This window comes from Apaloderma vittatum, unplaced genomic scaffold (assembly GCF_000703405.1).
Source record: "Apaloderma vittatum isolate BGI_N311 unplaced genomic scaffold, ASM70340v1 scaffold30568, whole genome shotgun sequence".
NCBI classification, from domain to species: Eukaryota; Metazoa; Chordata; class Aves; order Trogoniformes; family Trogonidae; genus Apaloderma; species Apaloderma vittatum.
In genome coordinates, this window is record NW_009730683.1 from 3871 (window position 1) to 16902 (window position 13032).

The 13032-nt window shown below is 49.0% G+C and overlaps 1 protein-coding gene across 1 annotated transcript; it reads left to right on the forward strand.

Annotated features, from left to right (window-relative positions):
• Positions 1 to 513: 513 nt before the first annotated feature.
• TPX2 (TPX2, microtubule-associated) lies at positions 514 to 8502 on the forward strand. Its single transcript, XM_009874901.1, has 17 exons — positions 514 to 616; positions 899 to 1024; positions 1226 to 1346; positions 1903 to 2019; positions 2530 to 2580; positions 2701 to 2823; positions 3214 to 3347; positions 3784 to 3941; positions 4326 to 4497; positions 4626 to 4764; positions 5294 to 5510; positions 5742 to 5840; positions 6243 to 6419; positions 6559 to 6705; positions 6955 to 7066; positions 7676 to 7863; positions 8287 to 8502. The coding sequence occupies exons 1-17, from the start codon at positions 514 to 516 to the stop codon at positions 8395 to 8397; spliced, it is 2295 nt and encodes a 764-aa protein (XP_009873203.1). The 3' UTR covers positions 8398 to 8502.
• Positions 8503 to 13032: the final 4530 nt, after the last annotated feature.

The window sequence follows — 13032 nt, forward strand, 5'->3', positions numbered from 1 at the left end:
CGTTAGCTCTTTGTAGCCCTTCAGAGGGAGAAAGGCTGCACTTTTGCAGTGCTCTGGGGTCAAACCTCATTGCCAGGCTCTTGCTTCATAACTGCCCTGGTGAGAGTGAGAGCTCTTTGCTGCGTGTGGTGAGCAAGGGGAGGGCAAAGCAGTTGCTCTGTACTGTACCTCCTTTTGAAAAATACAATTCTAGCGTTGTCAGGTGGAAAAAAAAAGAAAAGCCTTCAAAACTCAATCTTTTTGATAGGTTTGAACCTGCACATGTCAACAGTGGTAAAATCTTTTTGGGTTTGCCAATTGGCAGTGGAATAAAACCCTGCATTGCTTATGAGGTGTCCTGTCCCAAGGCAGGGCAAGGTACCAAAGGCTGTCCCAGCCTCTATCTCTGGAAACCGTGCAGAGGTGCACACTGATTGAGGTGTTGGGTTTGATGTCACAGGTCACCAACGCTTGTTGCCCGAAGGACTGCAGCGGTGCAGGCAGAGGGATCGTGGGCACGACGCGGAGGTGAAGATGTCTCGCCCAGAATCTCGCTATTCCTTTGACGTCCCAAACCCTTGCATCAACTTTGCGACTCTGAGCGACGATGACATGCACAACGCAGACTCCTGGTTCGGTACGTTGCTTCCAGCTCCTCGATTTGTTTTCTCTTTGAGCGAGGGCTTGGTGTGGTGCCTGGTTTGGGGCTGGCTTCCGTGTCACTGGGGGAGTTGTGTGGTGAACAGCACCATTCATTGAGCATTCAACATTGTGTTGAGTTTTTTCCTTCTGTTTTCATATTTAAACTTTGTCATCTGTAGCTCAACAGGTGACTTTGTTCACATCATAATGAGATTTTGAGGATTGTTTAAAATTCCCAATGGAGTATGTGTAAGTGAAAGTCTCTCTTTCCTCACAGACCAAAAAGCCAATCTGGAGAATGTTCCTCCTGCAGAAAATCTGCCCAAAGTTTTGCAGAACAGCCCTGCTTTTTCCAAGCCTGATATTATTCTGTCTTCTGTCACAACGCAAGAAATAACACAGAGTAAGCTGGCGTGGTGGGGTGAGGGAGGAAAGAAATTTTACCTGCTTTTCACTGGCAAAATGAAAAGGGCTCTGTCTGGCTTTTGTGGGACCATCTGCATATATTGTTGTCTAGCAAGGTGTCATATAGTGTCACTTTAGCATTCCTCTGTGTGTGTGTGTATTTATATATACGTGAGCTGACGTTTGTCGCTGTTCTCAGGTGAAGGCCATGGGGAAGATGATGGCCAAGCAGATTGTGCACAGGCCACTGCGGTTCCTCAGAACATTGTTGGATCCCTGACGAGCTGGAGAGCTGCTGCTCCTGCAGAGGCTGCTCAGAGGTGAAATGCTTGTATTTGGTTTGCGCAGAGGTTGATGACGGTGTGACTCAGCCAGTCCCCGCTCTCAGGATCTGCAGTTCTAGCTGTTCTTGGGGCAGCCTCTGGGTCTGAAGTTCTCCAGCACGGGGATCGGGTATGGGCACGGCTGATCTGCTTGCTAAGCTGGAGGGACAGCCTCTAGCAGGGGAAATGTAATGCAGCATCTCACATACTTCTCAAATGAGACTCAGTAGCACTAGGAGCTTCTGGAATGTGAGGATATGTGAAACTCAAGCAGCTTATAAAGTTTCTTTGTTTATATCTGCCTGAGTTGGGTGTAACTTCTCCTTGATTCGAATGCAAAGGGCTCTGTATGCTCCTATGTACCAAAACCCATGAAGTTTACAAGTTGTTAAGCTTAAATAATTCGTGCTGCATTTGGATTGTGTTAAATGCATGATTTGCATAGGGGGCATGCTGGAGTTACGTGATGCACTGACATAAAAAGGGTTACATGGATTGTGTGTCTCCTCAGACCCGTGGGAAAAGCTAACCTCTGCTTTCTGTTCCGCTCCAGAGCGGGTCGAAGACAGGCTACCACGCAGAGAAAAACACAGCGCAAACAGCCAGCGAGAATCAAAGCGGAGACAAATGCTAATAAGGAAGAGGTTCCACCCCCGAAAAGAATGAGAATGTACGTCATCAAAGTCCTTCTCTTTGGGGCTGGGGAGGGGAATACAACTGTTACATTGGAAAGAATTTCCACATGGCTGTGAGGGTTCTCACAGGAAGGTTAGGGGGAGGTGGCCAAAACCTGATTCCTGATACTGGTTTCATAAACAAGAAGAAATGGCCATAAGACCTGAAGGAAACATTTTATTAAGAGGTAGAGATGTGAATGAATTAAGCCTCAATTTCTTAAGCTTCTTACTCTGTACTCGGTGTCTGTCAGCTAGCTTTAAATTTGGCTTTACTTGTCCATTAGGAAGTCATCAGTCAGTCATGAGCTATGAAAGAGTCGCAGCTAAAATATTTCTCAAATTAGCTTAACCGCTAAGATAGCACATGGTGATAAGCTGGAGGTCAGGAAATCGAAGGACGATCTTTCAAACGCTGCTGTACCTAGATGAACTGCAGTGCGTGTCTGCCTCCTCGAGAAAAGCCACAGTTCCAAAAACTCTGTAATTCATCTTCTCTTCTGCAGCCATAGGGTGCCAGGAAAAACTAGACGATCTATTCCAGGGTCTGTGGTGAGGTAAGGCTGGTCTGCACACCTTAGAGCTCACCAGGTGTTGGGTGTCACGCGTGGTGGTGAGGGCTGCAGGCAATTTTTTGTTATTTGGAGTGATTTGCCATAACTAACTTGTTACCTTAGTTCTAGCAGCAGAGAGAAGCTGGCAGAAGTATCCACAAAGAGAGAGCCCCTGCAGAACCCCGAGCTCTCCCCGGGAAGAGGGAAAAGCAAGCTGACCATACCTTCCACGCCAACGATGCTGAAGTACGTAGCTTCCCTGTGACATGTCTTTGCTAATCACAGTTGATTTAGGTGACAGCCCTGGCCAGGGTGTTTTCAGCTTTCAGCTTGGCATTTATGATATCATATTTAGTAAACACTGGATCAGAACAACAATATTGGGATGAAATGTACTTGACCGGCTGTGCAGAGGAAAGCTTTTGCTTCTAATTTTGGGGAAAAGTTCCTGTTGATGAATGAAACCTGCAAACGGGTCTGAGGGTGCAAACAAAACCCAAACAGATCTTTTCTGAAGAGCAGGCTTTTACAGCTAGCATGATTCTGTGATGAAATCGGAGATAAACACTGAGATTTGCCTTCCTGCTTCACCAGTTGTTAGCATCACATTAGTGCTTAATTCAAGTGCTTCTACAGGAGGCCCCATCTGTCTGGCAAGCTGAAGAGTACAGAGGAGCAGGAGCTGGAGAAGATGCAGCAGTTGCAGCGGGAGGTTATGGAGCTGCGGAAGAAGAACGAGGAGTCTCTGAAAGCGGCTATTGCTGGAGCAGGTAGGCTCTGGCTGAACTGCAGGTTGAAGCTGTACCAGGCTCAGCCGCTGTGCAAGCACCTTTCAAAACCGACATGCCAGAATCTGTAATAAGTATTAGGAATAGGTGGCTTTTAATGTAAATCAGCTCCTAAGCTGCCTAAAACCCAGGCTTGCTTGGGTTTTGGCATGTTGTATGTTGTTCTAGATTACAGATTAGTTCTTCAAAAAGCGTTGAAGCTATTAGAAAGTAAACAGTTCTTTTTTTCTTCTTTTTTTCCTTCTCAAGCCCTCTACCCCAGCCCAAAGGCTTCTGCACCTTACATTCTCTTTTTGTCTTTAAAAAAGCGTTCAAGCTATTAGAAAGTAAACAGCTCTTTTTTTCTTCTTTTTTCCTTCTCAAGCCCTCTACCCCAGCCCAAAGGCTTCTGCACCTTACATGCTCTTTTTGTCTTTAGGCCAACCCGTGAAGAGACCTGTTGGTCAAGTGACAAAGCCGATTGACTTCCACTTCTGCACGGAGAACAGGATTAAACAACATGTGGAAAGCCAGCCTGGGAACGAGTACAAGGAACTGGATTTTGCAGCCGTACTGAGGAAGCATCCTCCTTCTCCGGTGAGAACCAGAGCTTTGCCAGCAGTCAGCTGCCTGATTCTTGACTTGCAAAGAGGGCAGCTCTGGGAGAGGCGAGCGGTGTGCTGGCATTAACTTTTGCGAGCGTTGTGCTGACATAACCTTTAGCTGCGTTGCCCTGCTCTGAAAGGCCCTTCCTGTCACATCTTCTGCTCATTAATCTTCGTGCTTTAATCTTCCCCTTCATACAGCTCCCCGATATGACTGGCCTATGTGTGTTCAGACAATTAAGACTGTCTGGTTTTAAGCGTCATCTTGTTTTCAATAAGGAGAGGGGACAGATACTGTGAATCGGTGGGGAAAGGAAATGTTGTTGAAGCCTCCGGCGTGAAGTGGCAGTAATAACCATGGGGGTTTTGCCTTCAGGTGCGAGCGCCCAAGGGACCCACTGTCCCCAAACCTTTCAACCTGTCCCAAGGAAATAAAAGAAAACTTGAAGAAACCGTGTCAGAATATGTGTCCCTTGCTGAGCAGGTAGAAGCATTCCAAAAACGCACACCCTCTCGTTACCACCTGAGGAGCAGGAAAGCTGAGGAAGGTGAGTAGCCTGCAGAGGTGGGTGGCAGTAGAGCAAGAAAGATACTTTGACTGCTCTGCTGAGCAAGGTGTTGGCGTCTGTTGCAGGCCTTGCCATTAACTGTTGGTCTCTGTGACTTGAATTTATAGACCCAATTCCAGGAAAGTTGGTGAAGGCTAAACCTACAAACCCTAAAACGCCAGTGCTTCTAACAAAGCAGCGCTTCAGACCTGTCACCTGCAAAACTACAGCAGAGTTAGAAGCAGAGGAGTTAGAGAAAATTCAGCAGTAAGTAGAGGTTTATTTAGTCCTCCAAAAGAGAGTTGTATCCCACTGGAAATGTCTTTCAGATGCCAAAATACCATTTCTCAGAAATACCTGTTTTGCGTAAAAAACCAAGTAGAATAAAAACATTGAGATTCTTCTAGCTTGTGCATAATCCTATGGCTCTGGTTGCGTAGGGGTGTGGAAAGTAGCCTATTTGTTTTGAAGAAAGTGCTCTTAGGAGAGCTGATTTGGGTCGAGTACAGCTCGTTGATTAGTGAAGCAAAAACCCAGCACAGGCTGCAGATACTTCAAAACTCCTGTAGGCAAAGTTATGAATTGCTTTCTTGGGAATTCAAAAGGTTTGCCCTAATGTCTTGCTGTTTTAAAAGCAGAGGAGGAGCTGCTAAGCAGAGACACACGCTGTGGCACGTGGCACCACTGCTTCTGTCCCTGGCTGGTGCTCTCCTGGCCTGTGGGAGAAGGCGATTTGTAGGAGTTGCATCTTGTCACGCACAGTTCGTCAGCAGCTGTCTCCATCTTTACTGCCTAGGTACAAATTCAAAGCACGAGAACTCGATCACAAAATCTTTGAGGGTGGACCACTCCTGCCCAAGAAACCTGCTGTGAAGGAGCTCACGCAACCCATTGGCTTCGAGTTGGAAATAGAAAAAAGGATTCAGGAACGTGAGAGTAAGAAGCAGCAGGAGGAAGAGCACTTTGAGTTCCATTCCAGGCCGTGCCCGACAAAAATCCTGGAGGATGTTGTGGTAAGAAGTTTAGTAATACCCAGATCTGGGAATTAGGACTGAGGTGACAATTAAGCTTCAAAAATTCCTTAGCTATGATACGTTCTATATTTGATAATCTCTGGTAAACACTGCTCAGTCATCGGGTGAGAGCTGCAGTGAGTACCGACTGCACTGGGTTGGGTTGTCTCTCTGTAACCCTTGTTCTTGGCACTTGGGCTCGGTTAACTCCTTACTGGCTTTTGTGAACAGGGTGTTCCAGAGAAGAAAGTGCTTCCTGTTACAGTCCCCAAGTCTCCAGCGTTCACCCTGAAAAGCAGAACTCGAGTCTCAAGCAGAGATGAAGAAAAGGTAACTGGGAATGGGCCCTGGTCAGGCCTCCTGGCCCCACCGTGGTGACCTCTCACTCTGGATCCCTGGGGGTGGGGAGCGGGATTCAGAATGCGTCGTGTCCTTCCTCCTTTCCCTCTTGTGAAAGGAATGTTAAAGAATTCCAGCCTGGTGTGGATGAGAGCTAGAACCTGAGAGTGGTTTGGAAAGAGGAAGAAATTCCTGTTCGGTTTAGGTTGCCTATAAACTGGTGCTTTTTTGGATGACTAATTCTTGCAGTGTCCAGAGTGTGTGTTGGATGCTGTCGTGACCCTTATTAAAGGAATTCTAGTATTCATGGCTTGCTTTGGCAGGAGGTGTGGTCTTTCTATAAAAATTAAAAATGTGGTGCTGTGTCAGATCCTAATGCTGATATCCCTTCAGGAAAAAGAGGCAGCCCCTGTGATCAAAGCTAACCCTGTGCCACATTATGGAGTGCCCTTCAAACCGAAAATGCCAGAACAGAGGCATGTGGAAGTTTGCCCCTTCTCTTTCGATGCCCGTGACAGAGAACGGCAAATACAGAAAGAGAAAAAAATAGAAGAATTGCAGAAGGAAGAGGTAAGAGCTAGAAGCTACCTTGGATTCTGCTAGAAGTGAAAAAGGATAGGGTGGGACTTGCCTCTTGTTGGCTCTTAAACTTTCAAAGCTTTGTGCCTTTGCAGAAGGGGCAAGAAACACTCCAGACTGTTTCTTTCAGGTGCCCAAGTTCAAAGCACTACCTTTGCCTTACTTTGACCACGTCAAGCTGCCGGAAAAGAAGGTCAAAAACCCAACTCAGCCTGAACCCTTCAATCTGCAGATTGACGAACGCGGAGCTGCCAAGCTACAGAGCTGGAAACAGCAGGTAGGCTGACAAGGATAAGGCCCAGGCTTAAAGCAGCTCCTGGAGGTGTGATCGACTTCAGAAAGTGTCCTGCTGGAGTTAAACCAGGCAACAAGCAACACAACTTTTTGGTTTTGATATAATTTCCTACGCAAGTGATTTGATCCAAGTCAACTCTGGCTTTTCCGGTGTCAGGAGGGCTGAGGTCTGGGTGAGGATAAGTAGTTGTGCCTGGTGCTTGATGGGCTTATGGGCTCTCTTCTCTTACAGCTTGAAGAAGACTTGAAAAGGCAGAAAGAAGCAGCGTGTTTTAAAGCTCGTCCCAACACAGTGGTGTACCAGGAGCCTTTTGTGCCCAAAAAGGAAAATAAGCTGTTATCAGGTACTTGCTACACAGGCTTGGCTGATAACTCAAAACTGATGCAGCTAAATGATGTTTAGACTGGCTGTTGCATCTTCTTTATCAGCACACTGATAGTGCCTTGGGCTTAATCAACTAATTCCCTAACAGCTTCGAGTCCTCCAGGGAGCGGGGAGGGGGCAGCTGTATTTCACAGCTCTGCCACAATTGCCGGGTGATTGATGCCTGCCAGCTCGGGCTGAGGGCGCAGAGCACGCGAGGAGCTCCCTGCGGGGACAGCTGGCATTTCTGCAGCGCCTGCCAGTCTTGTCCTCCTGTTTCTAACGAGATGAAGGCACCTACAGCTTAGGGTAGACCGAGATTTGTAGGGTATAGAACCAATCGAAAAAACTTGTTTGTGCTAACGGTTGTGTGCTTGCTCCCTTCCTGTGAGAATGCCCGTGATGGGGTAACACCTGCGTTAACGCCGCTCGTGCTGGGGCATAAGGTTTTCTCTTTTCCTGGAGGTATCCACTAACCACCCTCGCGAGGTGAAGCACTCCAGAGGGAGGCTTCTCTTTGACACTAGTACTGCTCTGCTTTACCTGGCTGCCTTTGCATCAATGTTATCTCCTTTATTTCTAAACTTAGAGAGCCTTTCTGGTTCTGTAGTTCCTGAAAGCTTTGAGCTGGCGACTGAGAAAAGAGCTAAAGAGCGGCAAGAGTTTGAAAAGCGATTGGCAGATATAGAAGCCATAAAGGAGAGGCAGCAAGAGCAGATCAGGCAGCAACAAGAGGAGCGTGAAAAGGAAGAACTTGCTAAGCTAAGGCAAGAACTGGTAAGTGAGCTATTCCTGAACCGAGGCTGTGAAGTAACCCAAAGGGATGTGTGCGAATACATTAAATGAGCTAATGTCAACGCTGAGCTGCATTAAGACTGCAGCACTTTTCAAGTTTCCCTGTTGCAAAATGATTTCTCATTAACTTTACAACTGGTCTTAAAGTCACAAAAGGCAGCTCTGCTGAGATGGCTGATTTTCAGAGCTGTGCTCATGTAGTTATTGGAGCAGAATGATCTTTGTAAAATCCACAACCCCAACACGTGCTGTGCATGCTCCCGACAGCGTGATAGCCGGGTGCCTGCCTTCACCCCACCAATACCTCGTCTGCACGTTTCAGCTTCTTCATAACTGCAACCATTTGCTTCCTTTTGTCCCTGATTTTTCTTTCCTTTTTTTTTTTTTTTTTACCCTCTCCCCCAGGTTCACAAGGCAAACCCAATACGCAAATACCGCAGCGTAGAAGTGAAGCCCAGTGATCAGCCACTGACCATGCCCAAGTCTCCCAATTTCTCGGACAGATTCCGGTGCTGAGGGCTGCATCCAGGTGATAGCAGGAGGGAGATCCCACCCCTCTCCACTCTCCTGACAGGCAGAGAGGGACCAGCTGTTTTTACGTGACTGCTCAGTCTCGCCTCCTCCCTTGGTTCCATTTTTGTTACCTTGAGTAGTTGAACTCCACCTGAGGCAGGTGGCTGAGGCGTGGCATACAGGCAGTGCCGTGTCGTCTCCGTGGCCTTGCTTCTCATCTAGACATCTTGTTCTCTAAAGACTAAACCAAGTTTTGATATTGTATACAAACACTGTGTACCTGAACTAAATAAAAATTCCTAATCTGATCGCTGTCTCTTGCTGAGGGGCTGCATCCCTTTGGCTGCAGAAGAGTTTTTGGTGAAGGGCACTTGGTGAACTCACAAGGGCATACATGTCTGGAGGAGCCAGCTTGTCTTTTTGTGTTGCAGTATTGGTTTTAGTGTCTGGTTCTTGGGCTCTTAGTCTGTATTAATGTTGAGTTACGTTAAGTAACGTGGCTTCTGCAAGTCAGCCTGTTGCAGGTCTGACACTTCCCGTTGATGGTTACGTGAATGCTAATGTGAATCTTGCCCACCCTTTAAAGTAGTTCCCTGTGTATATTAGAGCATTAAACGTGCTGGTTTATAGCTGAAGTCCTTCTATTTGGGGAACTGCTTTACTGGCAGATGATTTGCTGTGAGCTGCCTCCCTGGCTCCTGCCAGCAAAGCTCTCCTGGCTAAAGACACGTCATCTCCTAGCCGCTCTGGCGTGGCTACCACGACTAAACATAGACCAGGTGCTCCAACGTGCTGGAGGACACAACTTCCAGCACTGTAAAGAGGTAATCAAATTTAGATTAGAATTTACTAAGAGTAATTTCTTACCTTAGTGCGGTGATAGGACTTCTTACCTTTAAGACTGTGGTTTAGGCCCTTCCTTGCACTGTTTTTTAATGAGAAAGATAATTCCGAAAGGCTGTGTGAGGGCGTGGTGAGAGGTGCTGTCTTGTTACTTGAGCCAGTGTATCAAGCATTGTTAGTGTTTTACTCCTACTCTGAGATGTCTAGGGGCAGAAAGTCCTCAGAGACCAAAGTTCAAAGGCAAACATACATTGTACCTGAGAATGATGTTTCTGAAGGAATTCTCAAAAATGCCATGCTCAAGGGCTCTTGGTGCAGAACAGAAGTGGCAGCCAGCAGCAAGTGCGCACTTTGTGGGGGTGTGCTGAATTTTGGTGCTTCACAGAGCACCAACCTCAAACTTCTACTCTGCTTCGATTAAAAGAGGAGAAAAGTGACCCCCGCCGAAGCTTGAGGATTCAACAAAACCAAAGGTATTGTGCAGTTGGCAGCTGAGAAACTGGAGAACTGGGAGGTGTGAGGAAGCACATTGGTGGATGAACGACCCTGTGACAGTGCGGCCTCTCCAAAATGGTGAGCTAAGGGCCAAGGCTGCCTTTTACCCAAGTTTCATCTTTTCCTTCCCTTTCTCTGGAGGATCTCTGCATGGCTCTGGTACAACTGGGCCCAAATGTTTGACCCAGTCGCAAGGTGGCTTCAGCTGCATTTTGGCAACTTTGCCAACAGCTCCGCGTCGCTGAGCTGAGGGTAACGGAGGGGGCTGTGAGCAGCAGCAGCCTGGCCCATAACACTGCTTGTCACAGGTAGCTGTGGCAGCCCTGCTGATGGACAATTAAGGAACTACTGGAGCAGGAGGAACTTGTGAGCATCCTCTTCTTAAAAAAGGTCTGCATGGCTGTGACTGAAGGCACACGGGTTTTTCCCCTCTGCCTGCTTTAACCTCGTTTCTGTTGCGGCAGAGCTGTCCCATCACCCGCTGGATGGGGACAAGGCAGGACCTCGAAGGTGCAGCCAAGGGAACAGCAGCTCCCGCTGACCGCACGCTGCCTGCTCTGGAGGAGCTGGTGCTCGAGGCCAGAAAATAGTTGATGGTGAGTGAGAGGAAAGTCTGAATGCTGATGAGCGGGCGAAGAATGTAAAGGCAAGCAAGAAAACAAGGCTGCTGAGCTGGAGCAGATATCGATCCCTGAAGGATGGAGCAACTGGATTTCTGCGACAGCCCTACGTGGCCTCTGCTTGGGACCTGAGGGAAGGGTGTGTATGCCTGACAGCTTGTCAGGTTTTTACCCGACGGTATCGTTGGGTCTAATAAAAGGAATTACCTCTTCCTGCGAACGTGGCCTCATATTCCTCATACACTGCAAACTTAGTGAACGGGAGCCTCGGGCTGCCGTACCCTCCGAGGGTCTCGAGTGCTTGGCGGAGCTCTGGGGAATCGCCTCGCGGGCTCTCACAGGCTGCTGGTGGTGGGTGCTCGGCGTAAATGTCCTCTTAATTAGGAGGAAAGTGGTGACGTGCTGGAAAACTTGCTCTAAGGTAGAAAAGCATATAAAAGATCAGTGTCCTGGAGGAGCTGAGTTGAGGGTTTGGTTAAAGCTTCAACAGGGAAAGTGGCAGGTAACTTTCTTAGTCATAGTAGAGTAGAAGCAGGAGAATAAAGTTACAGGACTGGAGCAGGAGCCTGGGATTTACCCGAGTGCTATCTCAGCACATGCCTTTAGAGTCAGCGGAGGTTGACAAACTGACGTGAAATCTCTCTTCCTGCTGTGAGGATTTTGCAGAAATATTCTTGTGTTGAAGGCGCATCACCTTTGCATGTGTGCCTTGGAAATAAATGGGGCTGGAAGGAGGGGTGTGAGTCGGGGGAGCTGGATCTGGGTACAAAATGTTCCTTTGATGCATTTCTTGTTGAGTTGTTACAAAAGTAACTTGCTGAACTCAAAATAGAGCTGGAGCCATAAGGCAGCCAGTGTTTTTCTGGACTTGTAAGTGGAAGGGTAGCTGGGAATTGAAGGATCTTGTTAGCTGGTGAAGGAGATTCTTGTGGAAAGGCCTGGTGATGCTCTCAAAACCGCAGCTTTTGTTCTTGCTGGCCTTTCTGCTGTGATACCTCCTTGGCTGCCAGCGTGGCTTGGCACGAAGCTGGCAAGGGCTGGTCCTGATGATTTGGATCCACACTTGGTGCTCCCTGGTGTTGCTGCTGGCAGCTCAGGGCTCTCCTCGAGCTGGTGAGTAGCTCTGGAAGCTATTTGGATAATGTTGAGATTTTTCTCCTGTCTTTCCCCATCACCAAGATGGGACCAGTCACAACACGGTGGCAGCTCATCTGGGGAAGTCCTGTTCGCTGATGGAAGCGGTGAAGCTGCTGGCCGCGTGCTGGGGTTGGTCCCCGCTGGGGCAGGCAGGCTGGTGGGCTTGTGTTACAGTGGCGTGGCTTGGATTCAGGTGGGGTTGTTGTTCTCGCCTGCTCTGCCGCTCGATTTAGACGGGGTATTGGGTTTCCTGGAGAACGGGCAGAGCCTGGCTGTGCAGAGCAACTCCCGCACCCTGTGAAAAGCGTAAAGGTTAAAGTGTGCTGCCCAAGTTGTGACAACCGCGTCGCTAGGGAACTGCGTGCTTGATGCTTTGCCAGATATCCCCAGGACAGGCTGTTTTCCAGCCGCAGGCAATGCAGACTCTGGCTTAAAGTTCTTGAATGGGGAGGGAAAAAAACCTTACAGCCTTGGTGGTGTTTGGTTTCCATCCATGCTCTGCAGAGACCCAGAGCACTGTGCCGCTCCTTGGAGCATGGAGTTTTGGACCAAGGCATCCCAAATCCTTGTGTTCAGTAGCTCCTGCCCTGGTTACGATACTATCAACCTTTCTTGCAAGGAGACGGTTTTCATCCTGTTTCTATTTGTGCACAAATGCTTTTTGTCTTGTAACAGTGTCAAACTGTGGGACCGCTCATCCTTCACGCACACCTCCTTCGGAGAACCGTTTCCATGGCTCCTCAGCATGGCAATGCCCAGTCCCAGGGCTTTGCTTCCTCTCCTGGTCCCGAGGCTTCACGCCCAGACACCGCCCTGACTCTCCATGAGTGTGTAAGACTGCAAAGTGTCCTGGCAAAGGGCTTGCAGGGAGGGTGCAGAGCTAAAAGTCGACGTGGCGATGGCAGCGTGTGCCTGAAGTGACCCTGGTGGCCTCCAGGTGCCTGGCAGCCCTCGCCTGGAGGAGGGGAGAGGCAATTCCAAACTGCCTGCTGGGCGATGACAGTTGGTGGGCAGAGGCCCTGCTGCCCGAGGCGTGACATCTTGCTGGTTATTCCAGCCGACGTGCCCTGTGGAGGCTGAGCTGGGGGGACTCCCGCTCGCCATGGGAGCGGTGGCCGTGTTGGGAACAGTCCCTGAGAGCCGTGGATGCCGGCGATGCTCCAACCTCCGCTCGTGCATAGCTGCAGCAGCACTGCCGGTTGGAGCCATGTGCCTGCTCCTCCACGATCCCTCTGGTTCTCTTTGCGTCCCAGGTCCTGTCCCTGATCTCAGGAAGAGGGAGGCTCACTGGGTCTGGCGTGGAGCTGAGCTCACTAGGTCTGAGCTGGGAGGGCTGGAGCAGGAAAGCCCGGTGTCTGCTCGGGAGCTGTGTCCCGCTCTTGTGTTGAGGTGGTGATGGTGGTGCCTGAAATGCTTCTTCCACTGCTGAGGTACCACTGGTTTTGCTTTTGGGACTAACCAAGTTCTGGACGAGGTAGCTCCAGCTGTAAGTTTTGCTTTCTCCTTAGCTCAAAGCTTGCCTGTGTGGCAGGGCTGTGAGTCG